A 19,823-nucleotide genomic window follows, 5' to 3' on the forward strand; every position below is an offset into this window, starting at 1 on the left:
CTTCCTCACACGGAACACAATGGACAACTTGCACATGTTTTTGGGAACAGGACATTAATCAGCCAGGAATCATGTTAACAGCAGTCAAGATTGCTGTGAATTTAAATATGAACGAACAGATTCCTACTCAGGACAATTATTCAGTGGTGAGAATCAGTTTACAACTGGATTCTCCATATAAATCAGACCCTGCATTCAAAACAGACACTGGGGTTGTGAAGAAAAGGAGAAAATTCAAATGAACCAGAAAATAGTCCCTGTCACTGCTTGGAATATTTTCAAAGGGAAATAAAACAGTATTTTTACAACCAAGTTATCATAAAAAAAAAAAGTTACAGAAAAGTGAAACTCACGATGAAAGCCAGAATTATGTCATATCTGCCTTTTCTTGTCTCCTCATATGGGCCACGCTTGTGTGAACAGAAATCAACACACGTTCTTACATTTTAACAAGAATATTCACCAGAATTAAAAACCTTTACAATCTTTATCCTTGGAAAGCAGCATGACATTTAGGAGCAGAAGTATGGCTTGGACAGTCCCCAGCGAACAGGATGACAAAAGAAGGGGAACACCAAAAAGAAGAGAAATGGAAGAACAGAGGGATAGTAAGAAAAAGAATTCCAACACAGGAAGCTCCGGTTATTGTAAGATTCAGGTTTTGGGCCCACTCAAATGCTTTCAGAAAGTTCATCTAAACCACTCTCCTCCTGTTATTAAAAAGCACAAACAGCCCCATCACATGTCTGCGGAGGTTCCTTGCGCTGTATCCAGCTCTCCTGATTCCATGCACAGATGTTTATATATCCATCCACCAAAATTTAAACTCTAGAGACACACACAGACATAAGCACACACTTTTAATTCCATATAACACACAAGAGAACAACCCTGATAGATTTTGTTACCATTCTTGGAAGATACAAACAAAAATATTTCTTTTCAATAAGGAAAAATATTAAATTCATCACGTAGCTAAAGGCACAATAATGTTAATTTTACAGTGGTTTAATTACAAGAGTCCTTGTTTTAGGATACTGTCTCCATGCTGGGTTTATTTATTGTTCATAATTTGGCATGAACTTCATGTATTTAAATACCTCACTATGGAACAGGGCAATTAAGAGGAAGAAATCAAACCCAGCAGGACAATGCCCACTGATCACCATCTCCTGATTACAGGGACTCTTTATCTTCAAATGCTCTTTCCCTTCCCTTTTCCATGCTAACACCAGCCTGTGTTATTCACTCTCGCTCCCAACTTTTACAACTTTCTTTCCTCCCTGTATTCTTTCCCCTACATTCTCTGTATGGTCCCTCTTGGGGAACATCCATACCACAGCCCTCATGCAATTTGCTCTGTTTCAAGTTATAATCTCCTGCCAGATAAGTGAGAAGCACAGTAAATCTGCTGCTTTCAACACCTTCAATCCAGAGCACTTTTAGCCAGACCACGACTTAACTGTATCAGCACTGCAGATTTTATCTTAATGTAAATATATCACTAGATCCCAACACTTCTGGGCAGTAAAACCATAAAAATGGCTTGATGATCTTTATAAACAAAATTTGTGTCATGTAGTAAAAGGGAGTGCTCATTGCCAAAATAAAAGGAGAAAAACATAAATAAAGATTACAAGGATGAAGGTCCTAAACAGCTTTTTAAAAAGGCTGCATCCTAAAGATAAGACTTCTTTAATCATAAACCCATAAAACACTCTTCGTTTTCCATCTTACTTCTCGTCCTCGATCCATGAAGATGTGTTTTCAGGGAAAAAAGGAAAAAGTCTTTTTCCCCACTCTCTATGTTCTCTGTTATCTTACACCACCTATCTTATGTCTCCTTTTCCTCTGGTGTTCTCCCTCTTCCTCATTCCCCACCCTACATGACAAACTGGTGGAAGTTATCCCAGGTGTTCTCCTGAAAACTCAGCCACTGCCTTCCCCAGAATTCCTCCTCCCTCCAGCTGCACGACCATTTAGTCTGGGCTGCTTTAGTACACAAGAGGCTGGGAAAGCACCAGTGGTTCCAGTGACCAAAGGCTTTATCACTGGATTCCCAAAAAACAAAACAGGGGAGTAACAGAAGCACAGTGATAAAGTCAACAAAAACATTGGAAACACTCAGTGTTCTCAGTTAACCCAGAGAGATGAAGCTCCACAATTTATTGCACAAAGCATTGAGCTTGCCAGTTTGACTGAAAAATAAATAAATTAAGAGCTGCTATACAACTCAGCACAAATTTACTCCAGGTAAGCCTTCAACTGACAAGTGAAAATTATTTCCCATAGGCCTCAGATTTGTTTAGGTTTCCTTTGTTGAGATAAGATAAATAAATATCTTTGCTTACAAAATAATAAAACAGAAGGAAATTGAGAAAAAATGCTAAGAATAAATAAGACTGACAAAAGGAAAAATTACAACAAAGAACTTCTTTAAAGAATGTCTTCAAGTGATATATCAGATAAACTAGTTGTTTGAGAAAGGTTAAAAAAAATCAGTTTATTAACATAGCTAATTTTATTTTCTCATTCCAGAAGAATTCCAAACCTTTATCTTAGCAATGGTAATGGATATGTTTTTCTGAAAAGCCACAAATCAGACTTTTCCTTTCCCCCTCCTCTGCCCTGTGGAGCACTGGGTGACACAGGATGGCCAGAGGTGAAGTTCAAAGGGACACTTTTCCCTTTTTATCAAGACAGGCCAATCACCCCATCTGTTGTGCTTTGCTGTCCCACTGAACACGGATATATTCCTGTTGGGTTGCATCTCCCTTGTTTAAGCCCATGATTTTTCAGTAATGACCATTTCCCAAATGGTTTAATCCATGTCAGAAGTATTTGGGGAAAAGATGACTAAAAGCCGCTGCCTGACGACATCGCCGTCCTCGCAGGGCTGTGATGTGGTTATCACTGCTCATGGCCATGTGTTCAGCATTACAGACTCTAAACAGGTGCACGAATGCTTTATGAACAAAGGTCTAAAGGTTAAAAGCAAAAAACCCACAGTTATCCTATTTTATGTTCTCCCGTTGTACTACAAAGAGGTTGAAAACAGTTAAAGGTTCCTCCAAACCCTTTTGTACAGCACTATTTTTCTGTTAATACATTCACATTCTATAAATGAAAAGGCTTTATTCCTAATTGAGCTTCACAAACAAAATAAGATGAAAACACATTCAAGTTTTCTCATTAATAGCACACACATGGTGATTGTGAAACACTGTCTGTAACCTTTCCAGTTCAAACCAGCCCACAGTCGAGCACCATTAGCAAAAAGTCCTGGATTTTTACTGTGTGGTTTAGAGGATTTTTCCACTGAACTAGCAAAGTATTAACTGGGTACTTTATGTAGCTCCTTGGCATGCATTCATGTTTATTTAATTTGAAAATATTGTTTAAATGACAACATTGTGCTTTCAATTTATTTATTTCTTGCGCTATTTTCACATCTTATGAAACCTTGCCTCATCCTGAGGCACTGGTGGTTTGAATGTTGTCAATACAAAAGAACAGTCAATAGAAGAGCAGAGAAAGTGAAAGGCACATGGATTGTGAAACTGCTTGTCTGAGCATTGAGTGAGACAGGCAGGTAGCAACAGAAAAAACATGCACACTATTTTATCAACAACTGAAGGATCTGCCAACCAATTTTACCCTCCTCTGTATCTCTGCTAAAGATGTTTTCTGAAGTGTCTTGAAAATAACTTTAGGACAGTTCCAATCCATGTGTCCTTACAAGATACAAAGGAAAAGGAGGAATATTTTCCTGCTTTGCTGATGATGCCCTTTCCTCCCCAACTCAGGCATATTTGGGGTCCTTTGTGAGTTTAGGTCCTTCTGGATAGTAGGGAACTATGCACGTATGTCTCAATTTTCCAAGAGCATATGGCTGAAAGCAGAAATTTGAAGGGCAAACACAGCAGAGTGATAGATCCAGGGCTTCACTGCAGTTTTTTTATGACTGGTTAGTTGATTTGGGGGTTCTATTAATCGTTTTCCTAATGCATCTTGAGTTTCCTTTCCTGACCATTAATTCACTGTCTTTCAAAAAAAAGAAATGTGTTAAATAAAATGAGCAGCTTGTCACAAAATATCTCAGGCAGTCGGCTTCCTTAAACCATGAAAAAGGTGAAAATGACCACAAAATTTTACTTTTACACATATTCAAAGCAAAATAACATGGTGTGAGAGAATTAGACAGCCAAGCTTGGAATCTCAGGAATTCACAATGTTCCGAAGAAGTAAAATAAAACCCCATACCACCAAAAGAGGATTGGAGCTCAATGAGGCAAATATAGAAATAATGTAGATCCTATCAGAAATAAGGTCAAAATCTGCTAATTTTAAAAGGTATATAGAAAGTAAACAAAAGTCCTCCCTAAATCAAAGGTTTCACTGCCACTGTTAAAAAGTAATTTGGAAAATTCCTAGAATTCAAACTTCCCTCCACTAAAAATTCTTTCAAAGGACCAGTAAATGTGTTCAGAAAGTCTTTTTTACCCCCTAAAGAATTGGGAAATACATTAAGTATTTAATGACAAGCCCTGTCACTTCAGCAAATTTCTCTTCCATGAGATTTTCTGCTACAATAATCCTTGTTAATGCCCAATTTCCATTCCAATTCCAAATGCCTTAAAGACTCCAAAGAATCCTACCTCTTTTTCCTGTGTTAGAAACAGCGCCTGGTGGTGCCGAGTGGGGCTGCTCTTTCCTAGGCCAATTTTAGGTGTCATCTAATGAACAAGGAAAAGTTCAGAACAACCAATGAAGTTAAAAACAGTAAATCCAAGTATAATCAATCCTGACCCGAAATTAAAAGTAGGAAAAATGTTTGTTTGCTCTTCTGAAATACCAAGGGAATATAAATACCTACCAGAGTCATTGGCACCCGTTTTTCTCGCAGGTATCTGGGGTTTTCTAACTGAAAAACAAGAGAGAGAAAAATCAGCAGGTCAACAATGTCTTATTCAGCCTAAGACATCCCAACTAAACTGTACTTAGCACAGCAACTGCATCACTCAGAAGAGCCACAGATGAGATTTCAACATGCCTTAAATGTTACAGGAATAGGAAATCTTCCTAAGAGATCATTTGGTTGGAAATTATCTACTCAGCAAGTTTGATAATATAAATGGACCAAAAAGTGCACTTTTTTCCCTCCCAACTCTTGTGGTTGTAAAAATTCCATCAATGCATATTATAAAAATATTTGGCAGCTACATACATAGGCATATGCAAAAGATTTCCAACTTTATTGGCTAAATTTTCATTGAAATCAGTATAAAGCAACAATAAGTTTACAGATTATACTGGTTAAAATCTAGTGCTTTTGAAAAATTACAGTTGGATGCATTGAAACTACAGCCATGCGTGTAAGTTATAGAGACAAAACATAAGGAAATGATTCATTAACATGACTATATAATTAAAACAGCTCTCTTAATCACTATTTTTAAGAACTGGATACAAAACATTGTTCCCAACCCACTTCCTCTATCAGACAGCTCTATCTTTCTCATTTTCTCAGACGATGAGGCTCAAACATCACATCACAGAGAAAGCAGAATGCCCAAAAAAAAGCTTTCAAGGGTATAATCTTGTAAAATGTGGCAGTGAGATTTGGAATATGAATGAGATTGCAATACACATTAAAAAAAAATGTTGTAAGATTAGGTTGATCTACAAGGCATGGCAATTATATCAAATTCTTGCACTTTCTGCAGTAGTAAGAAATAAATTTGTGTGTTGAGTTTATCAGTGGAAAAGAGGCTTAATCCCTCTGAAATTGTAATTTGATACAGTGTTATTCATTTCCTGTCCCAAAAGGTGATGTAGGATTTCTGTGTGCTGTTGAGGAGTTGTCATATTTCACCCAGAAGTCGGAGATACTCACGTTTAACACATACCTTCAATTCCAATGAATAGTATTATCCACTAATTTAATACATTAGCTGAAAGCATCAAGAAACCAATAATTTAACAATAACCTGTTTATTGTCACAGAGTTTACTAAAACAGTTACATTAAACTTTCTTTCACACAAAGTATCCTGTGTTGGCAATTAAAATCCATGCGCAGCCATCAGTGAATGAAGGAATCCTGGCTGCACCCACTGCCACAAAAATGAGGAATTTTGGACACAGAAGAGATTGTGAAGAGAGGAATACAGGAGTGGGATCATCCTGGAGCATTAACCATAGGAGACACAGTGGAGGGGAAGAAAGAGCAAATCAAGAGAGAGGGAAATAAAAGGTACAGAAATACCAAACTGGAAAAATTTTGGAGGATTTTCTTTGTCCTACACATTTGTATCTGCAATAGGATTTTCTATCTACATTTTACTGCTATTATACTCCTCCTCCCATCTCAATTTGGCCACTTCTCCATCCAGCCCACACACACCTGATCATCCCCAGGGCTGAAGGTGTTTGCCAGAAGCTCAAGGTACTCCCCAATTTGGCATCCCAGCACCCTGAGCAGCAGAGAACAGTGGAAGCCTTCACCAGTACCTTGTGGAATCTGGAGAAGGCTGCAGAGCGACATTTCAAAGGCTTAATTATTCCCCAAGAGCCCTGGCTCTCGTGCAGAATGAATACTATCACCCTTTACTTTGGCTTTTTTTAAAGCAAAAAATTACTGTAAATATTTACAATTAATTCCAATCCTTTATCTGACCATGACATTCAGCTGTTTGCAGCCTTCTCTTCAAAACCAATCTGAAAAGCTAAGGTACATCCTCCTTGTTTATGAGAGAGAAGGAAAATGTGTCTCTAATACTTTGTAGGGCCCAAGTCTTGCATTTTTTGATTTTGTAACAGCAGCCATATGTGCTTTGAAGTTAAATGTTCCCACTTTGTTACTTGTTGTGGATTATATCCACTTAAACTGATCTGTAAACATTTAATGCCTCAACATTCATTCTTTTCATGCTGGTCCTCTGCAAAACTTCTTGTTAGCAAAATTAGACCACATTAAAGAGAGAATATCACAATAAAGAATGCCCCAAAAAAGAAAAAAAAAAGTCTGTGTTTATGAGAAACATGCAAATTTAAAAATAATAAGCAAAAGGTCAAAGACAAGCCAAAATACATATGTATGAAACTGAAGGACTGCCATGAGAAGAGCAGTAAATCACATGCTTTCTTAAGAGTATGAACCAAATAAATGTCACCATGAAAGACATCTTTATTTGAACTAGAACTGAACTCTAATTTGTAAATACCACTTCTTAACAGAAATGGTATTCTGAATTTCTTTGTAGGAAAGATTTTGGATTCTCCTGTTCTAATAGGCAGTCTGACAAGAAACCATGTCTCAGTTGGTGAAGACTGCAATAGTCATCTTCTAGTCCTCCGAAACCAGAGCTGTGAAGGTGTTGGGTGATCAGATCCCCATGAAGAAATCCCCACCACCTAACAGAGACAATCTACTTCATGCAAATATATGTATTTTTTTAAGTTGAAAAAAAGGTATTGCAGAAATGTACAAAAAAATAAAATTCCAAAACTGCATTTCAGGCAAATGAGCTGTAATTTGTAACTTTAGTATTTTCCATTTCTATTCATTTTAACAACACCTGAAGTGTTATGAACACCTAAAGTGGTCAAAACTAAATATTTATGAGTTACACAATTTTAAAGCTACCAACACAAGCAGTGAGTGAAGCCCTGACAAAAGTTGAAGTGGTTTCTCCCAAAAGCAAGGACACTGCAGGAAAAGCACAATTTTGAGCTCTAAGTACTTCTGCAAGTCTCATCCTCATCAATTATATTCCATCCCTCAGGCTGAAAATATTGTACAGGCTTTCCATCTGTGCACTATAGCCCAGCCCAGAAACTCACAGCAAAGCTTTGCTCTTTTGCTCACTAAATACCACAACAATGACAACACTGATGTCATGATTCCAAACTACCCCTCCAAAGTCACGTTCCACTCTTTGGAAGACGTTTATCCAGGGATGGTTATCTCCAGTAATCCCCAACTGTAGCCTGTGTCAGTCCACTAACAGAAGGTACATTGTAAATATTAAGATTCAGGGAACAAAATCCCCACACTTGCATCTGCAGGCTTGTTCCACATTCCCCCCTAAGCTTCTTCAAAGACAAAATGTGATTGTTTTCAAAACAAAGATGGCAAAAACACACATGAAAGAGTTAAGAACACTTAAGACTTTGAAATGGTAAACAACTAAACTGAACCTTGCCCTAAATTCTTACTTTAATCTAGCAAACCCAGCCAGCCAGCATGTTCCCTACAGAAATAACTGCTGAGTAGCTTCAGGAAATTTGAGTAAGGACATTCTTATCTAACATCATAATTTGTAGGGAAGTTCACTTTAATGCTGCTTCTGCAGTCTTAGTGGAAGGACATTAAAGCACATGAAGATTGTTTGTCAGCATGGAAGTTGAATTTATTTTTTGAAGTCGCAACACCACTTGGAGTTCACTGTGGGAAAGTTTTTCCAGTGCTGCTGCCCTCCAAGGCCACAACATATACAGTAGGTATGTTTATAGTAAGCAGGCAGACTGAGAAACCAAACAAAAGATAATCAAATGGCTTGTGCAGAAACGGTTGAGCTTAACTAGACTGGAAAGACACAGGCAGATGTGAGCCAAGCACACAGAGCAGGCACAGCATCCACTGCTGCTACAGCCTCCCAAGAATTCCCAACGCTCCCATCCATTTAACCCTGTGTTAGAAAGCTTTTCTCCAAGGAAGGAGAATGGAACACAAGCCACCGACCACAGAATTTCTTTGGTTTAAGTCTTCTCAAACCTTTATTAGGCAATAAAATTTCCCAGGACAAATTCTGGGCAAGGCTGAGCATCCAGGTTCTCGGCACTGAACACCCCACATCATTTCTGGTAAAAGCTGAAGAGTTAATTCTCGTCCTGCCTGAATTCCAGTGGTGAAAAATCGTGTTCTCCCTGATTAAAAACCCCTTTGCTGTTTCCCCAGGGTACAATCTTTTTGCGTGCTTTCTGCCTAAAATGATGTGCTGAATTTCCTGGGATGTTTGAAAGAGATGCTTTGTCACACCTATAATTGGCTACAATTTGGTGACAAATGAAACTGCATCAGAGTCATCATGACAGAGTGAGAGACAGAGAGGCAGGTGAGGTAAGAATTTGCAGGGGTTTAATTCATTGTTGTTCCTTTATGTAACTTGAATTTTTTATCCAAAAATTATGTTTGTCTACAATCTAAAAAGATCAGCTACAAGAGGAAAAAAAGAAAAGGGAAAAACAAAGCAGTTTAATTCCATTATTCAACAACATTCTTTTCCTGACACTGTACCTATTTCACAATATTTAATTATTTTTGAGACATAAACAGGAGATAGCCACCTTCCCCTCAGTTATGAAGTGCGCTAGAGCTGCAACAACAAGCAGAAGTTTATTGACAGCTGGTCATGAAATAAGATCACAGAAACACAGAAAAGTTTGGGCTGGAAGTTCCTCTCATTCCCCTAGCCCAGGTTACTTTAACTATATTCTAAGATGGCTACAGAATGACAAAGAGAGTCCGAAGTAATGACATGACCAAAGATTACTGGTATTTATTTGTCTCAGCTCCTGGCTCGGAACCTTTTCATTTCAAACAGCCATAGAAAAGGATTTCTGCTTTTCTACATTGCAAATGCAGCTTCAAGGCATGAACACCTGATAAAGGACAGTCCCTATATCAGTTTAGATAAGAGTCAATACAGGCTAAGGAAAACAGATTTTATAATGTATGTAAAGTGAGTGTAAATTAGTATTCCATGTATGAAAGGCAAATTTATCACAATCAAAACTCAACTTTTTTTTTTTTTACAACATTTACTCATGCCTGACTAGAATCTAAAGAACTTGAACAATAAAATGTTGGATAGGGATAATCAGGAACACTGCAAGGCAAAGGGAAAAATTATTTTATTACTCACAAGAAGTAACAATATCAGCAAAGTAATGCCACAGACTTACTTCTCCTGTAGAAAATGTTATTATTAAGAACAAATACCTGAAGCCTCCAGATTAGACTGTTAAGCTTTGACCTCTCTGCTTAGTAGAGAAATCATAAAAGCATTTCTCAAAACTTTTCACAGTATTTTTAATAATAGTATTTTAAAAAAACCCTCCATCACTGATGTAGGTATATCATAAAAACTGAAAACACATCCAGTATGTGACCTTAAAAATACAAGAGCTTTGAAGAAGAAATTTAGAATATATTAAAGAAGCAGGAGGCTGAAAGATAAGCTTGTAACTGGTCATTTCAATCCAGACAAGCCCAAGCTGGAGCAGTGAAGGCTCAGCAGCACCTCACAGCTGGAAGACACCAGGGTTGTCTCACCATTTTGTGTACCTAGCAAGGTACTTGCAGATTCTTGCATAATAGCATGGTCTCCTTGTATACTTGCCTGACATAATCACAGCTTCCTAAAATTACACAGTTCCTTACTGAGAAAAATCTTTGTATAACCAAAAAAACCCAAGGAAAGTTTGAAAAGCTTTTCAAGACAACTGTTCTTCACCCAAGGCAGCTCCAAATGAAAGCCATTCTGTATCTCCTTTCCTATCTTCCCCCACTACTGAAGTATTCTTTTGGGTCAAGGGTCTTCTGTATCTGAGGTGGGATCACTTGTAAATTAAGTTTCCCAAACAGTTTGCAGCTGGGAGTAGCAATTAAAGGACAGCAAGATGCTCCCATGGCAATTTAAATGCTTGCAAGTAACAGCAGCCACGTCTGACACTCAAATCTTACAGATTCCAAGGTGCTGCAATCATTTAGTGGGATTTTTTTATTTTCAGTAATGACATATTCTTTAAGTATGACACTCCACTTAAAACTTCCTGACCCTTTCAGAACCCACTGGAGGCCGTGATCCACAGCAGGGAAATGCTGTTCAGCAGCAACCCCTCACAGACCTCTCTTTTACAACCTCAAATCCTCTTTGTCAGGTAACTCCCAACAAGTCTTATCAGGCAATCAAAGTCTGTCATGAGCGACTTATTTAATTACCATCCCTGGAGAGGAGACTTGAAAAACTGATTTATGTGCCACGGTAGCCAATTTGTTATCCAAGGGAGCTCCTGTATCAGCAGAGGATCATCACAGTTTAATAACCAGCCATTAGCAACACAACATGATTGCAAACTGGAATTTCAACTAGAAAAAGAAATAAAATACAAATAAAATGACAGAGATAAGAGATAAGCAGGCAAGCAGATCGACACTGATATAAAAATGCTGGATACAAAGAGATTCTTTGTCAGCATCAGTTGGAATAATTTGTAAAATGGCCATGAGCAAGTTTCCCCCTTAAAGCAGCTTTAAAAGCTCAAGGTATTACAGCTTTCTGCTCATATAATCCAATGGATAAATACAGCCCAAATATCCAAAATCTGCAAGTGACTGCTTGCACCTTTGTTTCAGACACCTGTACAGTGCTGACGTTTTCACCTATCTCCACCTTTAGCTTGGAAAAGGCAAGAGAAACACCAAGGACACAAAACCATTAATATCCTTTGTTATCATTTCTGATTGTACTGAAGAGAACTTGGCCATTCCTGAAAATCCTGGAGTGTAATAGGCAAGATTTTTAAATGCTGTCATATCCCTCTGGACTGACAATAGTATAGGAAGAATAAGGATCATTTGGCAGCTGATTAAAATGACAACATGAAAATACGTGATTATTTTTCAAAAAACAAGGCTGAACTATTTCATTAAACTTGCTCTCATCACTCCTAACTTTGGCTGTAACTCTGTGAGCTTTCAACCTGTGAAAATAAGCACAAAATGAGAAAGAAAAGAAAGAAGAAACCTCCCTGTTAAAATCAAAGTGATCTTAATAAAAAAAATTGCTATGAGGATATTAATCCTAATGAAATAGGTTAAAGATTTGGTGGTACAAGTGAAAGGGTTACAAAAAAGACAAAACAATTAAAAAATACGTTAAAACACAGCTACAGAGAAGAGGTCACTTCATTGTGACCTTAGAACTATCGTGAACACCACAGAAAATACAACCAAGGGAATAAAGTCTTATAAGAGTAACAAATTTGAACTATTAAAAGGGAAAGAAAGAGGTGAACACACAGAAAAGTCTCCTGAACACTTTCAAAAGGAGGCGCACTGACCAAAAGAAGTTGAGTTGTATTAATGGCTTGCAAATTCTGTATTGGTTTAAAAGAAAAACCACAGAAAGCCAAACTCTTCTTTCATTTATACAAGTATAAATAAAAAATAATGTTATAGAGTCATCAATAAATAAGCTGAATTTCTACCAGACTGAGACACTTGGTTTTGACCAGCAGCCATTATTTTGCCTGATTTATCAGTAACCATATTAAATATGTGAAGATTATTATTACTTAAAATTTTGATGTTTTCTTCTCATACATTCATAAAGAACCTTTCCGAGCTTTACCGATTCATTTCTAAAAGACTGATTGCCACATGAAGTTTTGTTGGCTAAGCTCAGACTACATTACTGAGGAGTTCCCATTGCAAGTCAATAAATAAGTAAAGTACTCAGTTTATTTTACCCCAAGATTCCAACTATTGAGTCGTGCTTCGAGGTCATCATCATCCAACGAAAAGTTTCTTTTGTGATGATCATCCTGGAACACAAGGAAAGTCAAAGAAAATACAAGAATTGCTGGCAGACACATAATTTAAAATTAAACTTCTCATTAGCTTGGCCATACCTACACTGCACTTCCTAATAGTGTCACAATACCTCTGACAGCTTTCACCTAAATAGCTCAGTTTCCAGAAGGATAGTGAGCTGAGAAAGAGTTCAGAGGATAAATTAGCCTGGCTCTCCACTTCAGTGTTCTTCTTTATTAATTCCCAAAGCAATGGTCCCCTTTACAGAGGGTGAATTTACTAAAAAAAACTCAGAATACTCAGTTTTCAGGTAACATTCTAGGACAATTCGTCTCTCCTTTGTGGGCCTAATCCAGAATTCAGAGATCACCTGATCAGCCTCCAAATAAAAACATAGATTTAAAAATCAAAGGAAATCACAGCAAGGCAGTGATGGTTATCAAAGCAGAGGACAGAGCAGCTGCTGCCCAGCTCAAGGATCTTCCCTGATTTCCAGCATCCAGCCAGGGCTGTGGTTATTGCTGCTCAAGGAAGCAACAAGGAATTACCTTTCAGAAGAGAAGTTTTTCCTGTGGGACAACAGTAACTACCCAACTGCATTTGAAGTATCTAATGGGAAAGCTGGTACAGAACATTTCCCTGAGCTGAGGTATTTTAAAAAACAACACTGAAGCCTGAATTACTTTGTCTCATTGAGTGAGGTTTGTGTATGGGCCTGCCAGCACCTCTTCTTTAAATCTCATTTGTCACGAGTGACTGGAGCTTGGGCTGCAGTTCATCAACACTTGGTTGAGGCAGCTCTTAATGTTTCTTAAAAGTCTCCCTGCTCCTCTACCTGGGCCTGAATGATGCCAGAACATCTGTGCATCACTGACAATGGAACATTGTTCCAGCCAGCCAAACGTTATCGAACTGTCTGGCAAAGCAAGGGAGGATTATTTCACTTAAAGGCCCCTTTAAAGCTGTAATCACAGGAGAATCCAATCTATGGAGCTGAAGAACAATGAAGTGCAGTGATTTATCAAACTCTGCTCTGGAAGCTGTGGCAGAGCCACCACCACCACCACCAAAAATTAAAAATAAACAAATCAAAGCAGCAAAACTCCCCTATAAAACTTTAAAGCCCCAAATCCAGGTTACAACTGAAGAAAATAATTTTTTTTACAACAACTCTTCCATAAGGAATATTTCCTGAAGTAAATAAACAGGAAACCAATAAGGAGAAAATTAGTAAATCCAGCACGTGGTTCTATTTTTAATTACGGCATTTCTGTATTTAAATTACATTTGTATACATACAATCAACACACACAAAAATACATTCACAGCAATCAGAGCCTAGAGCACAGGCACTGATTTTTGCCCACTGAGCACCTGTAACCTGCCCTGATAAATCCCTTCTTGCTAATCCTCTATTCCAGATGCACAGCACAACACAAATTTCCTCAGGAAAGAGCTTCCAGTTTATCCTATTTGCACTTCATGTCCTCAGCTGTGCCCAGCTGCAATCCTTCTACACTATTCCTCTGATAGAATCAAAAAAAGAAGCATGGGCAGAACTAGAGGAACAAACAGGAAATTCAGTGTTCATGGAGGGGTGAGGGTTGTTCTAGGTGTGGTGAAGGACACTGCAAGGCCACAGAGCACATTTTGGAGGGTAAACAGCGCATTTCTTGGTATGACACATTTGTCAGGAGTAACTGTCAGTGCAAATGCTTGCAACTATATAAACAACATCAATGAATACTTTGGACTAAAAGGGTTTTAGACAAAGCCCATTCAATGCCCTTTCATCAGTCACAATGCTCAGTGTGGAAAGTCTGATGAAACAAACTGTCCAAAATTCACTCTTTCAGAGGTCAACCATCACTGAACAGAGCCAGAGGCATCTATGCAGCTTTCTTTAATCTGTTATTGCAAAATACAAGATGATGTCAACGCAGGCACGTTGCCAAGCCCAGGGAAAACAGTGCAGCAGACACTGAACACACGACACTAAACAGAGGTCAAGCATTAGGATGAACTGAGAGCATCCTATAAGAAATTCTCCTCCCCTGAATTGCAGAGGACAGATTTTGATGAGTTTTAGTCCTCCCTATCACTCTCTCCCAGAAGTCTGCACCTTTACACAGGAATCATGACCCACACAGAGCTGGAAATAACAGCTTTACAGGGTATATAAACCCAACTCAGGGAAAGTAGAGCTTTAGGACAAAAAGGAGAAGCATCTTACAGATAGTGGCGTGCCTAGGTTATCTTCATCTGTCCGGTGAGGAGAACTCAGACAACGGGATATTACTGATGGCTTCTCATTGAATCTTTCCCTGTTATTAATGACAAGAGGAAGCAGAAAGAGAAGGATTCATTTTCAGCAGCTTGTGGCACACAAAGGATATTAATCAAAGAATAGAATCGTTTAAAATATAGAAAAAAACTGTCAAGATGGAAAGATCAAAACAAAAGAGAGAAAAGAGAAAAAATTTCTTGTTAAAGGCAAACAAAAGTCTTAAGTGTTCCATTAAAAATCACCACCAAAAAACTCCACACCAAAAAACCCTCTAGAAGTACCACATACATGGCAGTACCTTAAAAAGTGTTCTTTGCTTTTTTTTTACTACATCACCCAACATCTCCCAAAGGATTTTAGGATAAACCCAAGCTAAGGAGAGGGTTGATCTAGGAGAATGTTTTTGAAACAAAATTGCTAAGCATATAAAACAACATAGGATGGAGTCCAGTGACTCAGAGAAGAAAGAGGAATTAAGGTGATGGTTGGCTGCACCATAGGGGAGACTTTTAAGACCAGAAGAATAGGTTAGAACAAGGTAAATGATCCTATAACACACAAAGACAAGGGCAAGAACTACACACACAGCTCAATACAAAGGCAGTAGCTTGAAAGGCCAAGGTGGAGAGGAACATGTCAAACGAACAAGTCACAAAGATTGTCTACGTTTCATTTCATTTCTGTTTTAGGGACTAAAGTGGAATTTAAGGGGGATGGCAAAGAAAAGCCCACAAGACAGGACACAAGCAAAGCATGACCAAGTGCTCTGTCCAGCAGAGCTGGACAGGGATTTTCTGGAAAAGCTTTTGTTGCAAATAAAACACTTGAACAAAGGCAAATGAAGATCAGCAGATAGGTGAAGAGAATTGTCACTGATGCACCTGGTCACACATTTCTCAGCCAGAGAACAGGGAAAAAACCAAAAGAAAATAAAAATAAAAAAACATTTATTAGATGGGTTGATACAGCAAAAGATCCAAAACAGTAGTGAAACATCCTTCAGCAAATACTCCACTATCAAATCCACAGTTAAGGTAATTAAAACCTTCTGTTAGTCCCTTCACCTTCCTATGACTGGCTATATTATATTAAAATCAAATCAGACCATTGAAATACCTCCCTTCTTTTCCATCTGGCAGCAGATGAGATGGTTGCTGTACCAAAAAGACACTGAGATGAATGAAGTGTTTATGAACAGAACAACAACTGTTGGATGTACACTATAAACCAGTCACTTCTAGGAAGACAAACACAAAGTTTTCACGAAGCACAGGGCCCAGCTTTCATCAGAACAGCAGGGAACAGAGAAATACAACTGGGAGCCTACCTTCCATTCCAGCACCAATAAATCCCACATAAACAACGTGTACGGATGCACAATAACAATTATAAAGCAGTAAATAGTTCAGATAAGCAAAGTCTTAGAGGTAAAAAAGATCAAAAGGAATATAATAACACAATGACTGCCTCTTGCATTTCTTACCAGGATTTCATCTGACACAAAATTACCTTTAATTAAAGGGAGATAAATCTTTGCCTGCGAGTAAATCTGCCCTCTTATCAGATTTCCTTTCTGAACAATACTCAGGTTACCTAACAATGCAATAAAGTTCCAATTGTTAAAAATGAGAGAAAACAGAATTCATGCCCTCATCATTGAGAGATTCAGGAATACCAACAAATACACAACCCAACCCAGCTTGCCTGTAATACTTTCAAATTGACCAAAGGGAGAACAGAAGTCTAGATGTATTCTTAGGTCTGTATTTGCTATTTTGAAGAGGAACTGAAAATGAAGCTGCTTTACTTGATTCTACAAACAGAATTTGTAAAGATTGTTAGGGATGGACCACAGTTTTGCTCATATTAAGTATGTACTACCTGTCCACTCCCTTTTCCAGCCTCCTGCTAATAAGAGTCGGGCTCCAAAAAGCACAAGATTAATTCTTTTTCCTCCCACTTCAGGTGAGTGAAGGATGATCAGAGTTTTCATATCAGCCCTGTGACCTCCTGCTTCAGCCCAAGGGGAGCTGGCATGGGAGGAGGAAGCAATTTGCTGCTAATAAAGGAGATTAGTAAATATTCCTTCTAGGAACAAAGTAAGGGAAACCCACTGATTCCCCCCTGCTACAGCATGACTACACACCAACCTTTAACAATGTTTTCAGGCACACTCTATAAACATAAAGTAGAATTTTCCTAGGGAGTCAGAAAGCCCAGGTTTCTGTTCAAACCAATCTAAACATTTCTCAAACAAACCCTCTCACATTTCAAAATAAAGCTGCACCTTTCCAGCCCCAGTTAGTCAGATTTATTCATCCACACCCCAGTTTGTCTACCTACTTTTTATTTAGGCAGAAAAACAACTTCATATAAAAAAGCCGAAATTGTCCAACACAGAATTATCTGTATTGCAAGATAAAAATCACTATGAAAAGAACTTCTCTGTTTGTTTGGGTCTTTGAAAGGAGAGAATCTTGAGATAAAGAACATCAAGTAGTTACTCAAACATGTCTCACCGACATTATCTATTTTGCCCTGAGAAAATGTAAGAACTGAGTCATGGCTGGAATGCAAGATTTTCATCCAACTACACATAGTCCATGCCCGTGGATTCAGTTTTCCCAATGCACATTCAGAGAAGAGAGACAAATACAGTGGAACTCGGTCACCATCTGCTGGCTATCCCTACAAACTGCACATCCAGAAATATTTAATATATTACATTTTTACCTGCACTGATAGCTCATCCAAAACTGTAAATACAAAGGAAAACAGGATCTATATGTTGGATATAGGCAATATCTTAACATGGTCACATTTAAATAAGTATTAAGCATGTAAATATTTTGTATTTCTACAAAACACAACAGCTGAAATATTTGCCTTCAGTATTTTTCTGCATAAGTTGCAGGAAAATTAGTTTCTCATTGCTGTGAAGATTAGTTTATGTAACCTACAGAGCTATCCAGATTTTCTAACACAAATTCAGATTTCCTTATACACAGCCCCACTCTTGGTCCAAGCATCCACTGACAGAGCTGTGCCTGTAGAGCTGGTTTTTAATTCCCAGACTCCTTTAAACCAGTAACATTATTCAATTGCATCTATCTGCTTTTCCTGGCATGGAATAATTTGCAATCCAGGTCTCCAGAGAAGTCACCAGAGCCTTGGGAACCATACTGATCACCAACGTAGGTATTGCTTCATTCCCACAGGATAAAAAGGAAAAAGTGAAATAAAGCTGCACTACACCAAAAATGACTGTGGGAACTTTGCCAGGCCAAGCTGAATCTTAGGTCCAGACACTGAGTGGGAAAATACATCAGATTCCCAATATTCTACTACAAACCAGGCAGCAAAAGAGAGAAAAAATATGGCAAAGAAGGAAGGGAATAGATGGAACTATACCTCAGCTTTCCTCAAGTGGGGACCAGCCTCAGTCAGATGAAGAGGGAGGAATATGCAAATCCCACCTCAGCTGACAGTACAAGTCAGGAATTTGGAGTAATCAGGTATATTTTTATACCACAAATATGGCCTTGTAGAGATAGCAATGTGCTAAATTGGGCCTAATGGGGGAGAGTTGTGCTGGTACTGTTTTATTGCTTCTAACACCCAGAGTGACACTTTAATTTGATGATGCTGCTCCCAGGGACTGACACCATCTGGTCAGATGCAGGACAGGTATCCTGACACAGCACAACAATAACAAAAATTTATCCAAGGTCTCAAAAAACATTTCTTAAAGCACGATGCATTCCTTGTTTTCATAAGGTTAAATCTAAATTTTTTTTTTTTTTAATTAAGGGTATCTGGACAGCTCCTCCCAACAGTTCTCTGTTTCACCAAGCCCAAAGCAGTAATCTCATAACTCAGCTGGCAATTCTCCATTCTCTGCCTCTGGTTCTTAAACCACAAGTCAAAACCACAGGTTCTTATCAGAGCATGAGTGCAAGCAACCAGAAGAGCCCCTAGTCTTCAAGAAAAGACAATACAGAGACCTCAGACCTAAGAGCATTTTAAAATGATTGTTAGAATTACACACAGTTAATGTGTGGAAAAGTTCCACAATACTCAGTATCAATGTGATTTAACTTGCAAGTGTCTGTCACCCAAATCACTGCTGAAAAACTAAAAACATGATTGAAAAATTAAAATAAACAGCATAAGCATCAGTGTGCCTCCAACAGAACAGCTAATGATGGCCACTTCTGAAAAATGTAAGCGAAGACATTAAAGAAGCATTGGACTTCTGAAACAAAACTTGCAAATGTATTTCTAAAGCCATGAAACAAAACCAGAAGCAGAGCAAACACTCACTTCCTCTTGTACAGCACCTACTGAGCTTTGAATAATATTCACTCTGTGTCTGAGAGTGCTTCCTTCACCAGGGATTTCAGAGAAGCTAAACATTAACTAGACTTTGAAACAAGCAAACAAGAGGAAATTCCATCCATGACTGCAGTGCAGCCACATAAAGGAAAAAAAGGAACACATATCTTGATAATCAGCACAAAGTTGCACTGTGTAGGAAAATCCAGAATACTTAAGAACAGTAGATGAAACTAGAATTTACCTAAGAGTCCCACAAATTAGGACAGAATAGAGCTGAAGTTTTCCAAGTGTCCAAATGACCAGCTTGTCACTCCTTCAATACTGCAGGGACATCTTTCTAAGCCAACAGGAAAACAAGCCTTAATAACATGACACATTCCACCCCTTTTTCCCTGCTGTAAACAGCTCTGTTCTCATCTGATTGGAACTAAGGATGCAGCTTAAGCTCACTGGCTACTGCAAATCAAACACCTACACCTTGCTCAGCAGAACTTGCTTATCTGCTGGCAGCCAGTATTCTGTTTCCTCTAAAAAACCTGTGAGCAACAATCATAGAACAACCTCTAAATCTACCATCTGTATGCTTGTTTATATTCCT

General features: G+C 38.3%; 1 protein-coding gene across 7 annotated transcripts in view; it reads right to left on the bottom strand.

Moving 5' to 3' along the window:
- The window catches only part of CEP112 (centrosomal protein 112), a 157,814-nt gene that overhangs the window by 135,117 nt on the left and 2,874 nt on the right, over positions 1-19,823 (bottom strand). For 5 of the 7 annotated variants that reach the window (XM_032129013.1, XM_032129015.1, XM_032129014.1 and 2 more), the window contains exons 5-9: positions 14,834-14,924; positions 12,537-12,611; positions 6,406-6,522; positions 4,877-4,924; positions 4,659-4,736 (exon numbers count right to left, since the gene is read on the bottom strand). In XM_032129013.1, the coding sequence (XP_031984904.1) occupies positions 4,659-4,736; positions 4,877-4,924; positions 6,406-6,522; positions 12,537-12,611; positions 14,834-14,924 (409 nt within the window). The remainder of the gene's footprint in view (positions 1-4,658; positions 4,737-4,876; positions 4,925-6,405; positions 6,523-12,536; positions 12,612-14,833; positions 14,925-19,823) is intronic. The other 2 variants (XM_032129016.1, XM_032129018.1) reach the window with 2 other exon arrangements.

Source organism: Corvus moneduloides, chromosome 19, assembly GCF_009650955.1.
Source record: "Corvus moneduloides isolate bCorMon1 chromosome 19, bCorMon1.pri, whole genome shotgun sequence".
NCBI classification, from domain to species: Eukaryota; Metazoa; Chordata; class Aves; order Passeriformes; family Corvidae; genus Corvus; species Corvus moneduloides.